General features: G+C 44.2%; 2 protein-coding genes and 1 pseudogene across 2 annotated transcripts in view; 1 reads left to right on the plus strand and 2 right to left on the minus strand.

Moving 5' to 3' along the window:
- il17rb (interleukin 17 receptor B) overlaps window positions 1-19,742 on the minus strand; it is a 48,364-nt gene that overhangs the window by 27,851 nt on the left and 771 nt on the right. Inside the window, exon 2 of the mRNA XM_088440957.1 lies at window positions 2,775-2,873. The gene's annotated coding sequence lies outside the window, so the exon portion shown is untranslated. The remainder of the gene's footprint in view (window positions 1-2,774; window positions 2,874-19,742) is intronic.
- The window catches only part of chdh (choline dehydrogenase), a 42,159-nt gene that overhangs the window by 19,293 nt on the left and 3,124 nt on the right, over window positions 1-19,742 (plus strand). Inside the window, exons 3-7 of the mRNA XM_088440892.1 lie at window positions 1,602-1,832; window positions 2,489-2,655; window positions 2,746-2,897; window positions 3,190-3,319; window positions 3,376-3,510. Coding sequence (XP_088297018.1) covers window positions 1,602-1,832; window positions 2,489-2,655; window positions 2,746-2,897; window positions 3,190-3,319; window positions 3,376-3,510 — 815 coding nt within the window. The remainder of the gene's footprint in view (window positions 1-1,601; window positions 1,833-2,488; window positions 2,656-2,745; window positions 2,898-3,189; window positions 3,320-3,375; window positions 3,511-19,742) is intronic.
- LOC148426857 (uncharacterized) lies at window positions 10,471-12,441 on the minus strand (annotated as a pseudogene).

Below are 19,742 nucleotides of genomic sequence, written 5' to 3' on the forward strand. Positions count from 1 at the left end.
CAACACATCACACCGGCTCATCCCTCCTGCCAATCATGGCCCAACACATCTCACCGGCTCACCACTCCTGCCAAGCAGCCCTGAACAGCATCGGCTGCCACCGATCCACCACCCGGTATAAAGCCCTGCCATAATCTGCCAGATTGTCTCCATGTGTCCAGCAGAGCTTTCCAGCAATACTTCCAACCATTTTATCCGTTCTGCCGAAAAAAGCCCTTCTCGAGGTCCCGTCCTATCTGCCTCCTTTCTGATCCGTCCGCCTGCCGCGTCCCCTCTTTGTTTGTATTTTGAGTAATTAAAACCACGTCGCAATGTTAGTCATGTAGGAATCAGGTTGTAAATGGGTACAACACATGTATTAATATTCCACCTAGGTACTATGTCACTAATCCGACCAGTTGAAAAAGCATGCCTTCATTCCTTATTCAGCACCACTTCAGCAGAAATCTAATCACTTGGGAATTCAGCGTTAGGTAATGAAGCAGTGTGTGGATTGCAGTGACCTAGACTAAGAATGATATGTGTGTTGTAACAGTCTAGCCTAGAGCCAGTTAACTCCAGGCTTAACGACTCCACACCCGTTCTAGCAGGCTTGCCACTTGCCTGCGACCCGTCATGATCTGATGTGAGAAGTCATGGAAGGTTCAGGCAGTAATCTATGTTTTCAGAAATTTAAAAAGGGCCAGAAAGAGGGCCAATTATCTACAAACTGGAAACCTTGCTCTCTACAGAAACTAGCCATCAACCGTTTAAGTGAGAGTAATCTGCTAAACCTCTCATCATTGTCTCTCACAGGCAGACGGCCAGAGACAATTACTTGATGCCGACTCATCTTTTTAGCGAGATTACAAGTCCTAGTTATGTTCTTCTTTGTAAACCCAGACTGCCTTAATCTCGTATCGTTGGAGCCAACATGTATCACTATATCTGAGTAACTAGTGTTGTTTGCATTACGCTGGTGTCTAGGCCTCTTGCGTGTCAGCTCCCTAAGACTAGCATCAATGTCGGGTGCTCTGGCCCCAGGAATATATAATAATAGTTGAATTGATTGCAATTGAAGAGTATGTGGACTATCACAATTTAATCTAAAATAGCGTGAAATTAACACATAAAAAATATATATACTTATAAAAATTAACACAATAACATGCAACCCATGCACTAAAGGCCAACGGAACCACAAACAAGTGGACTTGGGGAAGAGGTCAAGCTTGAGGCCTTGACCTAACCTTCTGTCATTTGAAAAGTTAAAGCTTGAATACTGTCAGACATCAATTCTTTAGGACATTTCCAATTAAAACGATGGACGGTGTTAACAGATAGACGAAGGAACTTTGAGGAAGTGGGAAAATGAAGCCTCTTGAATCACGTTTATCTCTATGGTTTTCTGAATTTAAAAGTGTGTGACGTGTGTGTGACATTTCTTCTGCACTAGACTTTAGCTTTAAAACCAAGAGCACCATTTAGAGGAGTGCTTCACGAGGCTTCATTTTGCTGTCACTTGAGAATTTAGCATAAAAAAAGGTAATCATTATAAACACAGCGTGAAGACCGACTATTTTCGAATACTTGCAGTGACAGCAGCTTTGTTTATCCCACAGGTACAACTGGTACTACCACACTTTGCCTCAAGCCCATATGGACAAGCGGGTCATGTACTGGCCGAGGGGGCGGGTGTGGGGCGGCTCTTCTTCACTCAACGCCATGGTGTACGTCCGTGGGCACGCCAATGACTACGACCGCTGGCAGAGGGAAGGGGCTGATGGCTGGGATTACGACCACTGCCTGCCTTACTTCAGGAAGGCACAGTGCCACGAGCTGGGCGGGGACAGGTATGCTCTCAACAATTTGGCCTCTTTGTTGCCTGTTCACTAGTAAATGCAAACTTTGAATTGCCAAATCCGTTTTGGGGTTGGTAGCCATTACAGGGATTTATGTGCATGGTATCTTGTGATGGCTGTGACATTTAAATTGGAATCATGATAATTGGCCGAGTGCATTGAAACACAGAGCAACAAGCCTCCGGTAAACCAAGCACTCTAGTATAAAGGAGTGGAACTGCGATCCTGGAGGGCCAGTATCCTGCACGTGTTGTCTGTTTTCTCTCCGAAACACACCTGATTTGAATAATTAGACGATTACCAAGCGCCACAAGAGCTTGAAAATGCTCCTAATCATTTGAATCAGGTGTGTTTGAGAGAGGAGTTTGAAGACATGCAAGGAACCGGCCCTCCAGAAGGAGTTCCACACCTGTGCTCTGGTACAACTGCAAGTTGGTGTGTTTGCAGTAGTACTATTACAAAATGTTAGTTTAGGACTTAGAGACAAAACTAGAGTGTCAAAAAAGTGCTCCGAGGTGCAATAGAACTGATAGACTAATGGCGCGGAGTCATAGGGTAAATTCTGACACAGTTATCGCGTAAGCATTGGCTTCTTGGCCTTTCAGCTAGCAAAAATGTCATTGCAGTCCAAAATTGGTTCTCTGCAGGTACCGTGGAGATAGCGGCCCTTTACATGTGTCCCGAGGGAAGACCAAGCACCCCCTGCACCAGGCTTTTATTGAGGCTGGGCAGCAGGTGGGATACCCCTTTACTCCAGACATGAATGGATTCCAACAAGAAGGCTTGGGCTGGATGGACATGACCATCTTTGGAGGTCAAAAAGAAAACATGGGGGCTGGGCTCCTTTCCCACTTCTAGTCTTGAACATTTTCTACGCGTTTTTTGTCACCTTGATCATTGTCAGGGAAGAGGTGGAGCACAGCCAGTGCCTACCTGAGACCCGTCCTGGATCGACCCAATCTAAAGACGGAGGTGCGTTGCTTGACCACCAAGATCCTCTTTGATGGCCGCCGAGCTGTGGGCGTGGAATATCTGCACAAAGGAGAAACAAAACAGGTCTGAAGAAAAGCTTTCGTAAACTATAGAATGTATGCGCTAAGCCTTTTCCCAAAAGTGGGTTATGGCAAGGTTAATTTGTGATCATTGACCTAAAAAAAGTCTCCTCGTTCATTCCCCAGCTGTCAAAAGGTTCAAACTGTAAACCGAGCATATGAAAAGAAGGGATTTGTTAAAGATGAAATGTGTGAAAACCTAAAGAATGCTTTTCCCCAAACGAGGCAGCTTTTCTGTTCCCCCAACAATGTTTGTCAATTCCCCAAGTCCCAAATGAGCTGTTGTCACTGGGCAGGCGTTTGCAGATAAAGAGGTGATCTTGAGCGGCGGTGCCATCAACTCACCGCAACTTCTCATGCTCTCTGGCGTGGGGAACGGCGACGAGCTCAAGCGACATGGCATCCCCGTGGTGCAACACTTACCAGGTGCTGCATTTGGGCACACGGCGAGGAGCTCAATGTTGATGGTGATTTGCTTTCAGGTGTGGGCCGCAACCTCCAGGACCATTTGGAGTTGTACGTCCAGCAGAAATGCACTCAGCCCATCACGCTGTACAAAGCCCAGAAACCTTTGCACATGCTGAAAATAGGCCTGGAGTGGCTCTCCATCTTCACCGGTAAACCTCTGCACCCTTCCATCCTTCCCCTTTTTTTTTTTTTAGGACTCGGAAATATTCCCCTTGAGTGGTAAAGGAAGCTAGATAAATTTCCTGCGGCAAACTAGTGTGGTGTAATTTGTGGAGTGGTCGTCCCTACTAGCCCCCGGAACACTCTTTTGGAAATGCTGGATTGGCGATGGAAAAAACTTCAAGAGGATGGGTTCGAATAAGATTTTATTCAGGCAAACACCACTGATGTCATTTCAAGCTTCTTCCAAAAAAAAAAGGGCTCCAACAACTACTTTTGTCTACCTCTTTACATGTTATCTTTCAACCCCCTTTTTCCTTTGTCTTCAAGTAACATCTGATCACCCCGAAGCATGGTCAGAGGTGCGATAACTCCTGACCCCCTACTGTCTTTCCTGTGTATAGGAATGTGCCTTTTGGTTCCCCACTAGTACAAATGGCCTTTTACACACACACTAAGGGCCACCAAGAGAGGTTAACCAAAATGAATAAAGACTTATGGTCACATATATTAAAAATATACCACATATTCCCCCTTTCAAGGTCAACCATCTTTGGCCTTGAACGAGAGATGAAAACAGTCAACATGACATCAACCTGAAATAAATCTTTATCAACATTCAACTACAATTTAGAAAGTCTAACTATGTAAGGCCTTTTATGATTATTTAAAGTTATTTTAACTTGGAAAACCAACATTAATTTACATTATATTACTCTGACCCTCCTCCTGAGGATGCACACATGGCCGCAGAATCAACAACCCCCGACGCTACGAGGTATCCGTCTAATTAAACTCCCCAATTTACAACCGATGAGCCTCATTACAAATTTCAGGGCGATCCTCACAGAGGGGACAAAGATTCGCTGGTAGCCCGTCGAAAAACCACTCTTCCCAGAGACTAGGAAAAAGAGGGGGCCCATACTAAAGACCTCAGGGAACCCTTCTGCATATTCCAATCAGGATAACGGCGCCCCGTCACAATTTAACACACAAACACAGAAATAAAAGTAAAGTTTGAAAGTAATCAATCACTTGAACCTAAGATGAGCAAATAAATGAAACACATAATCAATAAATCAGTATGGCAGTAATGGCCCTGTGTTGCACCGTCCCTCAGATGACTGTGTGTATGTGCTGCAATGTCCATGGCACTGGCCGTGCAAAACAAAGTAGCTCAGGGCCCGCAGTCCAAATCAACATCTCAGAAACAGCAGTCCTTGTACATTGAGTCACATCGGGGACCCCGAGTTGCATCCACATTTCCTGTAAAGAATAAAAATCTACCAGTATCATGTAACAATAACAAACAATTCACATTACAGCACACATAAATATCATCAACACATAAAAACAGTCATTTTCAAACCAAACCTTCCAATTATGTTGTCATCATTGGCATTTTTTACTTTGAAAATGACTCTTTTTATGTGTTGATGTGTGCTCTAATGTGATTTACAGCACAAAACAAACACTGTTTGACAAACAGGGCTATCTCAAAGAGTAAACATCAAATTCTTCACAAATCCCATGACATTTTTAAGTTTAATTTGAACTTAGCTGTTGTGTAACGCCATATGATGAAATAGGAGTACCTAATCCTATGAGTAATGAACTAAAACATAAACGGAGAAAATTAGTAAAATCGCATTACTGTAACTTCAATGAGGATACTCGTCTACCACGATGGTGTCTTCCTCTACTTTTTGACTTTTGTCACCTTCGACCACAACTAATGGCAGCTGAGCTTGGTCCCCTGGCATTACTATGCCAACCCATCTGAGAATCATAGTTTTCATGAAAGTCAACAGTATTGTACAAATACAAAACATTATGCATAATGACAGAATAAGGGCCACTAGATTTTGGACCAAAACTGCTCCCAAAGGGTCCCAATTTATCTTGCAGCCAACTTGTTGCTGACAGGCCGGACCCTTCAGAAGACCCGGACCCTTCAGAAGACCCAAACACACCCCTAATTGTTCGCAGTGAATACACAACACTGGTTATGTTTTCAGAGTTGCCGGCATTAGGATATAGCAAGCATCTCCCGACAAGTTTAATGCTACACACAGCCCCCCTTGCTTAGACAAGACATAGTCAAGGGCCATATTATGTTTAATCAAGGTCAGTCTGTGGCTTTTTTGAATGATTAACAGATATTCAAAACCCTTTATTGTCTGCAAATCCCTGGAGAGTATATGTAATATTATCAGTACGGTTGGCTAAAGACATTACCCCGTACCAGGGAAAGATTCCAAGACTCCATTTTTCTCCCAGAGTAATCCTCCAGTGATAGGCTTCTAAATGATAAAATTGTGCCATGTCTCGCTTAGCCCGGTTGTCTCCAAAAGTATCTGATGGAGCTGCCACCGGCTCCTTTCCCTTTTGGTTGAACATAGCTTAATATGGTAACTTCAAGGTGACTGAACAACAACCCACCCAACCATATGGTAAAAACAAGTATGCCTTATGTTCAAACCCACCAGATATCGCAGAAATTTCCCATAGTCCTATTACTAGGAATGGTGTGATTTACTGCAAGTGCAGTAGCACTCTGACTTCCATCATGTCATTGAAAAGTAACAGGATACAGACGAAGTCGAGCTCACCATGGATGTAGCCCGGATAAATTGGATAAAATAGAGATCACAGTCAGCTACACACTGTTGGATCTTTCACATTTAATCTTAGTTTTGATTGCAAACCCAGTTGAATAATACTGTATTGTTTACTTACCTTTGTGAAAGATTCCTGGGCGTTAATATAAACACACATGCACACATTCATCGCGTCAACAACACTACGAAGATTTATTATTACCAAATTGTCTAATGCAGTTTACTAGCCAATTATCCAAAACAGAGATATCTGGATCATTCCCGTGTCACGGTCAGAATGATGCCGTTTGTCCTCCGGTCCCATCTTTTGTATTCGCCGGTCCACCAAAAGGGGTGGTCCCATGGCCAGGTCAGCATGTTGTTTCTGGTCCGCTGCTGCCCCCTTTCGGTTGGAGGGTTCGAATCTAGCCACCTCAGTACCTTGGCGAATACTCTTGGAGATACATTGGTGGTCCCCACAGTCCGAGACCTGCGGGCATCAGTTGACTGAAATGTGTATTTGAGGTTGAAAATGGAACAATGCACAGTGGAGCCGTTTTCCTTAACTTCGGTGTTATGGCTTTTCTAACTGCAGGAGGGCCCCCTGGGGGGTGACCAGACCAAAATGTGCAACCGATCTTATCAAAGTCAAAGTCAAGTTTATTGTCAATTTCTTCACATGTGCTTAACATACAAAGGAATTGAAATTGCGTTTCTCACTATCCTCTGCGTTTTACATGTACAATAACAAAGTGCAGGTGCGCAAGACGAAACAAACCTTAAAGCTAGATACTTATCTATAGTAATGTAAAGTGCAGTATGTTTGATCTACTTTGCCTAGTGTTGCTAAACTAACAACTAAAACTAAAAAAAACTAAATACGAAAAACCAGGTATGGCAAGAGTACCCCAAGACAAGACATACAGTAAGTAGCAGCATATGACAGGACAATCCAACAGTACGAGACAAAGCAGGACAACTCTGGCTGTGGTTGTCCCAGTTGTGGGCATTTGAGGTAGTTGTTACAGTTCTAAGTGTAATCGCTAGTGCAATAGAAGTATAATTATAAATAAACATGGCAGCAGTCAAGTCTGTGCAAATTTTGCAAGTGCATGAGTAAAGTTTGAGTTTAGGTGGGGGGCCAGCTAGGTGTTTCTTCTGGCTGGGGCTGAATGTGAGAGAGAGGAGTGGAGAGAGAGTTCAGCATTTTCACGGGTGGGAGGGGGGGAGAGTTCAGCAGTCTCACGGCCTTGTGGATGAAGCTGTTCCTGAGTCGGGTGGTGTGGGAGCGGAGGCTCCTGTACCTCTTTCCGGAGGGCAGGAGGCTGAACAGACTGTGTGCAGAGTGGCTTGTATCGGTGACAATCGTGACGGCTTTGCGGCCGAGGTGGGTGGTGTACAGGTCTTGCAGGGAGGGGAGCAGAGTACCAATAATCCTCTTAGCTGTCCTCACGATGCGTTGTAGTGCCTTCCTGTTGTAGTCGGTGCAGCTCCCGCCCCACACGGTGATGCAGCTGATGAGGATGCTTTCGATGGTTCCTCTGTAGAATGTGGTCATGATGGGTGGCGCGGCACTTGCCCGCTTCAGTTTGCGCAGGAAGTAGAGACGCCGCTCTGCTTTCTTGGCCAGAGATGCAGTGTTGGTGGTCCAGGAGAGGTCATCGCTGATGTGCACCCCCAGGAACTTGGTGCTACTCACCCTCTCCACTGCAGCACCATCGATGGTCAGTGGGGGGTGTTGGGTGCGGCCTCTCTGAAAGCTGATGACCATCTCTTTGGTCTTGCTGATGTTTAGCAGAAGGTTGTTGTCTTTACAGCATCCGGTCAGAAGCTTCACTTCTTTCCTGTAGTGGGTCTCGTCGTCGTTGGAGATGAGACCCACCAGTGTTGTGTCGTCAGCAAACTTCACGAGGTGGTTGGAGATGTGGGTTGCCGTGCAGTCGTGTGTTAGTAGGGTGAAGAGGAGGGGGCTGAGCACACAGCCTTGTGGGGCCCCCGTGCTCAGGTTGATCCTGCCTGAGATGTTGTTGCCAACTCGCACCACCTTAGGCCTCTGGCTGAGGAAATCCAGCAGCCAGTTGCAGAGTGAGGTGCTGAGGCCCGGTTTGTCCAGTTTGCAGGTGAGTTGTTGGGGTATTATGGTGTTGAACGCTGAGCTAAAGTCTATGAACAGCATTCTCACATATGAGTCTTTCTTGTCCAGGTGGGTGAGTGCCGGGTGGAGGGCAGAGCAGATTGCATCGTCTGTGGATCGCTTTGCCCTGTAGGCGAACTGATGCGGGTCCAGGCTGGGGGGCAGGATGGATTTTATGTGTGACAGGACTAGTCGTTCAAAGCACTTCATGATGATGGGTGTCAGTGCCACCGGACGATAATCGTTGAAGCAGGATGGGGAGGATTTCTTTGGCACAGGTAGGATGGTGGCAGCTTTGAAGCCTGATGGCACAATGGCTTGCCTCAGGGAGGTGTTAAAGATGTCTGTAAAAACATCTTTCAGCTCCTCTGCACAGTCTTTCAGCACCTTGCCAGGGATGTTGTCTGGACCTGCTGCTTTCCGGGTGTTGATGGCGGATAGTGTCCTCCTCACGCTGGCAGCAGACAGGCACAGAGGCTGGTCGTGCGGAGGTGGTGGTGTTTTCTGTGGCCAGGTGGTGTTCTGTTCCTCAAAGCTTGCAAAGAAACTGTTTAGGTTGTTGAGCAGAGTGATGTCGTTCTCACAGCTTTGTGGTGCAGGTTTGTAGTCTGTGATAGCCTGAATGCCCTGCCATAGGCTGTGTGCATTCTTGCTGTCCTTGAAGTGAGAAGTTATCTTGTTTGTGTATTCTTGTTTGGCTTTCCTGATGCCACGGGACAGGTTGGCTCTCGCTGTTCTCAGGGCTGATTTCTCCCCAGCTTTGAAGGCCTTGTCTCTGGCCCTCAACAGCCTGTGGACATCTCCTGTTAGCCATGGCTTCTGGTTGGCCCGTGTGGTGATCCTCTTGATGTGGGTCACGTCGTCCATGCATTTGGTGATGTAGGAGGTCACCGTGTCTGCGTACTCCTCAATATCTGTGATGCCGTTGTAGGTGGCTGCTTCCTTAAAAATGTCCCAGTCTGTTGACTCAAAGCAGTCCTGTAGGGCTGAGGTCGCCTCCTGTGGCCACACCCTTACTTCTTTTCGTGCAAGTTTGATGGCTTTCACTCTAGGTCTGTATGCAGGCATTAGCATAATAGTGAGGTGGTCAGAGGCGCCGATGTGGGGGAGGGGGGGGGGGGGGGGCTTTGTACGCTCCTTTGTGCTGAGTGTAAACACAGTCCAAAGTGTTATGTCCTCTTGTTGCAAAGTGGATTTGTTGATGAAACATCGGGAGAACAGTTTTGAGATCAGCATGGTTGAAATCCCCCGCGAGGATGATGAAGCCGTCTGGTTGCGCTGTTTGTTGTTCACCGATAGCCTGGTACAGTTCGTTCAGTGCCGCACTTCTGTTGCTGTTGTTAGTTGGGGGGATATAGGTAGCGACCAGCAGTATTGAACTTATCTCCCTTGGCAAGTAGAAGGGGCGACACTTCACGATCATGAATTCCGCCAGAGGTGAGCAGTGTTTGTATACTACAGTGGCATCCCGGCACCACGCTTCACGGATGTAAACACACACGCCGCCACCGTGCGACTTCCCCCCCTCTGCGAGAGCCCTGTCGGATCTGTAGCATGTTAGCTGCTCTAGATGTATAGCGGAGTCCGGAATGTTACTATTTAGCCAGGTTTCCTTGAAAACTAATACACAACAGTCACTCACTTTTCGGTTTGCTGATCTCAGAAGTCGGATATCGTCCATTTTGTTATCCAGTGAACGAACGTTCGCCAAAAGAATAGATGGTATGGCCGGGCAAGTTGGGTTAGCCTCTAGCCTAGCTCAAATACCTCCGCGCTTGCCCCGCTTCCTCGTCCTGGCGCACCGCTTCCGGCGCCTCCTTTCCGGGGGAGGGGTAGCAGGCGAGTCCGGTGAATTAGCAGGCCGGCGTAGCAGTCCCAATTCCCTTAGCGAGTTCTCCAGTTCCGTGTTTAAAAGTTGGCAAATGTTGCTTCTCCCGATTTGTAAGAAGACCCGTCGACTGTACGCGTATTTTGGCGTAAACTGACCGGAAAAACTTTCAGACAAACACTTGTTTGACGAACAAAACAACGCATTGTCGGAAGAGCGAGTGGCCGCTGCGTCTACACGCACCGCCTTCTTGTTCATAGTTCCCATCTTGTTCATAGTTATTACAAGTCAAGAGTGAAGAAGAAACTACCAATCTATATTACACTAGAATAGCTCCAGAGGAAATTAATAAAGCTTCATTATCAGGTATAAAATGATATAAATCCCTTCAACCCATATAGATTCTTTTACCACCATGCATATTGGAACAAAAACAGTAACACACCTTCACGGGTTCTACAGCCATTGCATTTGGAGCGACCGTGCGTATGTCGTCATCTATGTCGACTAAGCTACAATATGGAAGTTCATCAAAACATGCACACTTCTTGACTGGTTTCAGTAAGGGTCTCACTTTAGCATCAAGCTCAGGAGTTTTCTCTGTTTGTTCATACACCAGGCAATACAATAATCTAAATTGACAACTGGCTTCAACTGGTACTGGTTTTGCTTCGAAAACAGAAAACAATGTGCTCAGTGTTTGAACTTTTATAATGCAAGAACTGTTTGTCTTTACAGATGTCCTAATTGAGTGGATTAGTTGTTGATACTACATATTCTTACTTGCCCACATATCAGTGCCATGCATTGCCAAGGAGTCAAACCCATAGGCCTTCCAGTTAGCCTCATGTCTTGACAAGGCACATAGATTACTCCGAATCTCTTCTATTGACCTTCAGATTCAGAGAAATAGTCCTCTACTTCCTACCCAAAAGTATGTTTTTGCACAAGCAATTCTACTACCCTCATTTACCAATTCTCGCCCTCTTAGAAAGCATATACATTTCTCCTCTATAGATATAATATTTCCCTTAAATTTTACTCTTTTAACATTGCTAGAGTCCTCAATAATAGGACTTTGGGCAGGAAGCTGTTGTGGCTTAGTTTTTCTCGCTGGCACTCTGTATTTGCTTATCTTGGGTTCCATTTCTACTAGCGATATTATATAAAGCATATATCTATACATATTAAATCATCATTATCATCACGTTTTCTTTGATGGGGCTCAAAACAAGAACACTTACAATCCTCCTCTCTGACCATATTCATTTGTTATTTTCTTTTTCACCTCCCTCCCTGTCCCTTGGAGCCTCTCACTGATGATCAAAGTCAAAGTCAAAGTCAAAGTCAAGTTTATTGTCAATTTCTTCACATGTGCTTAACATACAAAGGAATCGAAATAGCGTTTCTCACTATCCTCTGCGTTTTACATGTACACAAGACAACGCATTGTCGGGAGATTTAGCAATAAAATATTATCTGTCTCTGTACGTCTAGCTAAATCAAAAACTGCAACCTTTTCATCTTCCCATTGTGATTTTCGTAGACGCAGAGCTCTCTTATCCAGAATACAATTATAAGGCAAAAGGATAGACCTGTTCTGGACCCCTTCAAATGTAATCAAGGTAACGTCTGGCCTTAAGCCTTTTCCGAACCGGTCTGACCGGGATTGGTCCCCTTGGACATCCCAGTCTTTCCGTACTTCCCTGCTCCTTGTCACCATGGATGGCATCACTGTGCTCTGGTTGAGTGATTCCATCTGAAGAAGGGGTTTCTTGGAAGTCAACTCTAAGGAATCGCCTTCCCCTGTTACACCGTCTGTGACATCACTGACTCTACCAATAGCATGCAGCTCAGGCCTAGCATTAGTCACAGCGCAGCTGCTTGCTTCTTGTTCCTACACTTGAGTTGGTCATGGAACTTGTTCCTCCCACTCTGGTTCCTACAGGTCGACATTATCAACCTCATTTCTCTGGACTCTCTCATCATCAGGTGCTTTGATACAATGAGACAGGCGATACCAGGTAGAGGACCCCTTTATCTGCACCGCTGTACCCATACAACAGTCAACCTCAAATGGCCCTGTCGCTGTTGGTTAAACGAGCGAAGCACCTTCACAAACACCTTGTCTTCCTGGTTGAAATGTGTCTTTATTGTTCACCTCGAGTCCACCTTGTTCTTTGTCTTGCTTCTGCCTGTTGGTAACATAGGCGAAAATGTTCCTATGTATTGCTGTCAAATGCATGACGACAAGCTTGGGCCTATCCCAGGTGCGCAGACAAGGCGACGGGCATCCGCCTGCCTGTAACTCATGTGGAGTCATATGCAAATCATGCAGCACACTAGAACGGCAGGCCATCAGGGCAAGCGGAAGTACCGTCAGCCAATTCAATCCTGTATGCTGACAAATTTTTATGAGTCGAATCTTAAAAATGCCATTCCTCTTCTCGCATATGCCTTGACTCTGCGGACCTAACCGCTGTTTTAGGCCCAATTCCTGGAAGATAATTTTTACTGTTTTATCCACAAACTCTTTCCCATTATCTGACGAGATTCAATCAGGGAGTTCTCATCTGCTAATGACCTCCCGACACAAAAATTTGGCAACAGACTGAGCATCTTTCCTTTTAGTCAGGCACGCTTCAGGCCACCGTGAGAACCTGTCCACGACGACTAACATATGTTTCCTTTCAACCAGTTTTATCATGTCAACAAAGTCCACTACCATTTCTCTCATTGAACCATTTGGTGTAGGGATATAACCTTGAGGGGTCGCTAACCCTCCCCTCACATTGTTTTTCAGACAAATAGCACATCTGCCTATGACCTGAACAATCTGTTTGAGTAAATATGGAGCCCAAAAGCCATTCATTTGTTATTTTCCTTTTCATCTCCCTCCTTGACACGTGTGCCAGTCCATGTGCTTCCTTGTCAGGTTCACCAAATAGACATTTATAATAATTAGGGAATAAAGAGAGAAAAGGCACACAGTTTCATAATCTTCTCGAGTGGGATCGAGAGAGAAAAGGAGTGTAGCGTTTATTTGTTCACTGCACATTCGTTCTCTAACGCTACTTCTAACACCCCCCATTTTATATGATACAGAGGCATTTGATTACATGTAAAATTGGCAGACAGCATACTTGTGTATTTGTTAAAATTAGCAAGAATCTTTTATCAATCTTCACATTCTCTGGTAGTGGGTGTGAGCTCAGAGGTCCTGACGTCACCTCCCAGGAGCTCTGCTGTCGATGTCTCCTTATCAGCTGTTCACACTCTGCAGTTGAGTCGTCCTCTTGTAGCCACACCCAAGCTGAAAACACTCATTTATGCTGCAAATATGTACTATAATGGCAAATGTATAATATCTACTCAAAATGATTCCTACACTCCTGAATCAAATCCTAACAGATAGGGGGGAGCTACCAGAAGCCCTTCATGATTTCTACACAATCCAGTGGCATCCTGGCACGCCCACCTTTCGATTCCTTCAATTCGATAACAAGACCCATCCATCCAAAATTCGAAATCTGGGTCTTGTAACGGGAGTGCTTGAAAATCTGATCTTAACTGGGAGTATCTTCCAACCTCGTGCAAACAATCATGAGGTCCCCCATCCCCTGAAGTTGGCAACCAGTTAGCTGGGTTGGTAGTGGTACACCTTGCCACAGTAACATCCTCTTATTCTAGGAGTCTATAATAGTCTCTGAGCTGAGGCTCTGTCAAAGTGTGTCTACCATGATTTAAAGAAGTCTCACACGATGGGGTTCCAAAATTTCACTGGGTAGCCCATAGATGAGGGCTTTCCATATATCAAATAAACTCCCACCATTTCTCTGTTGCATGGCGGCAGTCCCATTTCCACTTAGGAGAAGGCAGATGAGTAATAGGCCACAGCCTGGGGCCCAGACCCCATGCCAGTAGGCTGGCCTAAAATGGATAGGCAAACCTACCTCCAGTGGAATTGGAAACAAACAAAAAATTCTTTGAATAATCAGGTAAGGCTAATGCAGGAGCTTTCTTACTACCTTTGTTTAATTGTTTCAGATTCCAGCAAGCCTTCATTTGTCCACATCAAATTTTCGTGTAATTGATTATTGCCTGTTTCGTACTTGATCAGGGACCTCAGTGGACCCACTACCTTGACATATTCCTCAATCCAAGATGCGCAATAGCCGGTGATTCCCAAACATGTCAACATTTCTTTAACCATTTGCGGTTTTGGGTCTTTCTGTATTGCCTCTAAACGTCCGTCTGAAATGCTTCTATGCCCCTTGGAGATCTTTTGTCCCAAATAATTAACCTCGGTTTGGCAATATTGCAGCTTTTACTGTGAGACTTTATGTCCTTTCTCAGGCAAAATTTGCAACAATTCGATTGAATCTTGTGACAAGCTTGTGACATACTGGTATCCCATATGAAGTCTTTGATCTTTATAATGTTGTCTCTGATATGTAAACCCAAACATTCCCTGAGATTCAACACTTAGAGGTATACTGAAAAAATGCCCACATACTGTATGTTCAACATTGTGATGTGGGATGCCTCATGCGGGATTTCTGCCAACAATGTATGGGGATCTGGCACATCCACGGCATAGTCCACCACAACCTCATTTACTGCATGAAGGTCATGGACACTTTGCTGTGAATCATCAGGTTTTTTCAAGGGTAATATTGATGTATTGCTTACAGGAGCATTTGTTATGTTCAAAACTTTTTCTTCCAGCAATCCTCTTATTTGTGGTTCTATTCCTCTGATTACCTCCTCCTTCAATAGGTACTGTGGTTTCCAAGGGGGTCTACAACCTGGACAAAGAGTCAATTGCACTAGCTAAGCTGATTTCACAAGTCTTATGTCCGTACTGTGGACACAGACTATAGGGCACTTGTCTCTCCATCAGAAGCTCTGCAGCTACACTGAGGATCAAGTCGTGTCATCTGCACAGTTTGTGGGTGTCCATAAACTTGGAATGCAACCAGAATCATAACCATCAAGACCATGTCTAAGTGTCCTTGAGCAAGACACTGAACCCGCAGTTGCTCTTGATGCTGCGTCATCAGTAGGTAAATGACTAGTTAGTGTAAAGCACTTTGAGTACTTAAGGTAGAAAAGCGCTACATAAGTGAAAGTCCATTTATCATATGTGGGACAGTGTTCTTGATCTTGTATTCATTATTGATGTACTCATCCCTGTGTATTTTCATGGCCACTCCTTGAAGACCTAGGATGATACAACTGGACTTGGGCAGACTGTTGACTCAGCCACTCTACTGCAGGTGCTTGAGTAACATCTTTGAAACACTAACGGACAGTGGTAGGGTGCCTCGCCCCAGGCATATTGGCAAAAATACATTTCTCCCATTTTTGAAATGGGACCAATATTTCCATTTCAAAAACTGTGGATGTGGCAGTCATCTGAAGTCCCACTTTGTATGGGACTTCCACCACACGACCGTCTGGTGTGCATTTTATAGTGCAACTGTATCTTTTCTTCACAATGCTTCTGATCCAAGAAATGCAATAGGAGTATGTGCCGACACAAAAAATAGGAATCTTAATGGTTCTATCTTGACAGCGAAGCTGTACTGGTTTTGTAGACGGTATCAGCTGTACTACACCCTCAAACCCTATTGTTTGCACAAAATTGTCAGACACAGGGTGATGTATAGCGTCATCGGACCGGACACAAGTGAAAGTCGCTCCACTGTCAACCATAGCTGTTAGGGGTTCATCATTTACTTCCTCTAATATTGTTGATTCTTGTTCCGATCCTGACAGTACCAGCTGACATCCCCCCTTAAGGTCCTCTGAGCACCTCTAAAATCCATGTTCAGGGCCCCTAAAGGGCTTCACTGGTACCTGGACTGGCTGCCTTTGTTGCATTACTCCTGCTCCAAACCCTTTCCTAATTTGGCTTTCCACTGTCATGGTACAGTTACGATCCAAGTGCCCAGTTTGAACACAATTATAACAAGGACCCGGCAACTGTGGCCGGTTTCCCACAAAATCTCAGTTTTCTCCTTTTCTTCTACCTCTGCGGCCTCTTCCTCTCCATGACTGAGCGTGTCTATTGCCTGGTTGTACGTATGGATTAAAAGGGGCTGCCACTGCATCTTGAGGTTGCTAATCCACTGGTTGCTGGAATGGCAAAGGCAGAAATGGGAGCTGAGTAAATAGCACTGGTGCTGGCTGAGACTGTGCCTGCACGACCACTGCTTTTATTTTTTATATTCTTTGCTTTGAGTAAGTTCAATTTGGTTGAGCCTTCTCACTGTTTCCTGGTCTTGTCCCGTATGAGCTGTCTCTTTTCTTCTTAACATGTTCACATGATGGAGTATATGATCGCAAAACACATCTCTTGTTATCTTTCCCAGTCCAACCACCCCTGCTAATTTAATTCTCACTGGTCATGTCAGACCTTTTTGTATTTTTTTCTTGCATAATAGCTCATTCCATCTGATTGGTTTCTGGATCATTTCCAGTGATGAGTCTCCATGTCTGGATGGCTCTGAACACATACATGTGTGGATTTTCATCTTGACCCAATGGCTTAATCAGAATGTTATCAGGGTGCATATTAGTAGGGAATGCTCCTTTCAATGTTCCCCACATCCGGTCCCTTACCGAAGTGGCTGAAAAGCAATCCAGGCTTGCCTTTTCTAAAATTTCCTTCTTTATGGGCACACCAATAATGTAGCCAATAATCACTTCATGTCTCCCACTGCAGGCTGTGTTCCCACCAGGCACTCTCCACACTTCAGAGGTTCAAAGGTTTCTCTATTTATACCTTACGGTAATTTTTTTTTGCCTGCAGAAACTCGGCAGTCCAGACAAAAACACACAAACAACAATGCATCAGATAATACAATACTTAAAATGCCAGTTGTTAAGAGTCTTAAAGTCCTATATTCCCAGATCCAAAGGTTCAATGTAGCCCAGTACTCCTTCCTCTCTTTGCCACACTGTTAAGATTGTGAATGGCTGCTGGGATAAAAATGTTTTTGTAGCGTTTGGTCCTGATCTTCCGGACCATAAAGCGGAAGAAGGGAAGGAGCTGGAATCCTAAAATCCCAAAACAAATGCTGATGTCCGTTTTTACACAACGCTTCACTATTCTGGTTAAAAGACAGTTTTGAGTCAATAACAGTCCTGAGGTATTTATAATAGCTCATGCATTCCACAGGTAGTGGTGACTGTTGGAATGTAGCTCGGTGTATGGGTTCTAAAATCAATGATCATGTCCTTTGTTTTGGATGAGTCGAGCACCAGGAAGGACTGATCGCACCAACTGCTAAAATCCTGCAGGACTGGATATCCATGGATGCGCCTCAAGAGTCGGCAGCTTATCCAATATAGCTGACATGTCTGAATTTTGTCAAGGATTGTATTCCAACTGGTGACCTCGTACTATCACAGGAAAAGTACTACATGCATTTTATAGACTTTCCCCAATTTTATGTGGGCTTGTTCCTCATTTCTTGAGTCCATTTTCAGTCATTTCCAGGCTCCGCAACTGTTGTTCCAATCCTCTCTGTTCACCTGGCTCTGTGCTCCATTCCAGCTCTGCATAACATTGCTTTTTTTTTTTTTTTTTTTTTTGCTCTAATGTCTTTTAAAGTTTTTCTTATCCAAGCTGACATGAGAACCGTAGTAGATCGTGAAAACTGTCATTGCACCCACTCATCATTGGTAGAGTCACTGTATTTTCTACTTTTCGATTGTGTGCATTCTCTATCCTCAACTTTTCTCAGGATGCTCTTGATCTCAGGGTCATATCCTCCCAACTGCTCCACCGGGTTCACTTGTATGGTCAAACGTAATGCCACCTGTGCTAGTCTTCGGCCACTCACTGTGTAAATTGAATTTTGTTCTTCTTTTCGAAGGGCTCGTTGTCTTCACAATGGTAGTTTGAGTTTGCCCCTTTTCTATAATACCTTTATTCTTGCGCTCTATCTGATTACCTTTCTGGCTAACAACTGATAGCTGAGGATATACATTATTAATTTTAGTTTTAGCCTCATACGGTGGGGGACCCTTAACCGGGGACAGGTGTGAGAAAGGAGTGTTAACTTTAGCCATAAGCTTCTCAGCTTTCTCTATATCCTTTAACATTTCCTCCGCAATTTTCCCCTTTTTGTCCTTCGCCTTCTGATCCAATTTCCTTCCCTCCTTGAAATATTTTTAACCATTCTCTTTCTCCACTTTCCTTCCTTTTTTGTCCCTTTTTCCCTTTTCCTGGGGTGCCTTGTATACTGTATAGATACAAGTACTTGTATTGTTTCACTTACTTCCTGGTTAAAAGTGTCCCCTCCACCTACCAAGGTCTCTCAATCTCTGACTATGTCATGACTATGTCAATGGGGGTTGGTTATAGTTGACAAACCCACACTTTTGTCAGACTTTTTTTTTTTGGTGAGTTTGTTTTATTCTCTCCTTTTTTCCCCTCACCTCTCTACAAATAACGTAATTACAAAAGTAGACACAATAAAACAACACTTAGATACGAACAAATTAAATTGTCAACACCTGAATTAGCCATCTTCAGAAGATCCTGGGAATCACTTCGTTGAAACCAATATTTAACCCAGGATCAAATTGCAATCAAATTCCCTTGTCTTTTTTTTTTGGGTCAAGTACCTTATCAAGTACCTTGATAACGAATCAAATGTCCAATCTGACTAGGTATAGTTGATTATAAAGTCATGCACAAACAATGAAGCAACCCGAGCTCTGCCGAAACCCAGTGTTATTCACCACCAAATGCTAAGCGGTCACCCAAGACAAACAATCCAGCCAAATCATAGACCGCTTATCGATCATATCTACAAATAATCATTTTAAGTACATATCTGATGCTCCTAAAGTGAGCGATATCACATAATTCACATTTTTTCATTCACGAGCAAGGAAGGAGGGGGGCTCTGAGTAACGTGCTTTTGGGTACTTATCCCGTCGTTTATGAAGGGATAGCTGAGGTGAAAAGCGTTGTCCAGGACCAATAAGGGAGAACGATGCATCTGGGATTGTCATGTTTGTAGGAGCCAATTCACAGCATTTCACTTAACAGAGTTACTTTAAATGTCATTTTTTTGTAATGGCCAAGAGCTAGAAAGTTATTTGTTTGTGGGTTGTTTTGGCTCACTGCCCAATGGACATGTATGTTACTGCCCCTTTAAGGCAGAGGTAAAGGTGCATAATACTGGCCCTTTAAGAGCCTTAGGCCAGCATCACAGGGGCAGTTGAGATTGATCGCAGATTAGAGAACACGGTTTCTTTACCGTAATATTTATTTAAAGTATTTTTGTTTGAAGAGCTTTGGAACTACTATGGAATTACATTTATTATTTTATTGAATCAAAGATAGACCTGTAGATTCTTTTTTAAATTTTATTTATTGTATTTGAACCTGGGCAAGCATACAAGTAAACCAGGCAGCCAGAAGTCTCAAACCGCACAATGTTGCTTAACAAATCACAAGTATTTTTGTTTGTTTTCAACACGTTTGTCATTAATATTATTATTATTATTTATCTTGAGCAATAAGTGTTTTAGACATGACACTGTGATGTATATAGCACTTGTCCCCATGGCAATAAACGAGCCACGTTGTGAAAAATAAAAAAAATCTCACTCTCACGGCTTGTTCTTCTACTTGCA

This window comes from Hippichthys cyanospilos, chromosome 2 (assembly GCF_059441005.1).
Source record: "Hippichthys cyanospilos isolate Australia breed blue-spotted pipefish chromosome 2, RoL_Hcya_1.0, whole genome shotgun sequence".
Classification (NCBI taxonomy): Eukaryota; Metazoa; Chordata; class Actinopteri; order Syngnathiformes; family Syngnathidae; genus Hippichthys; species Hippichthys cyanospilos.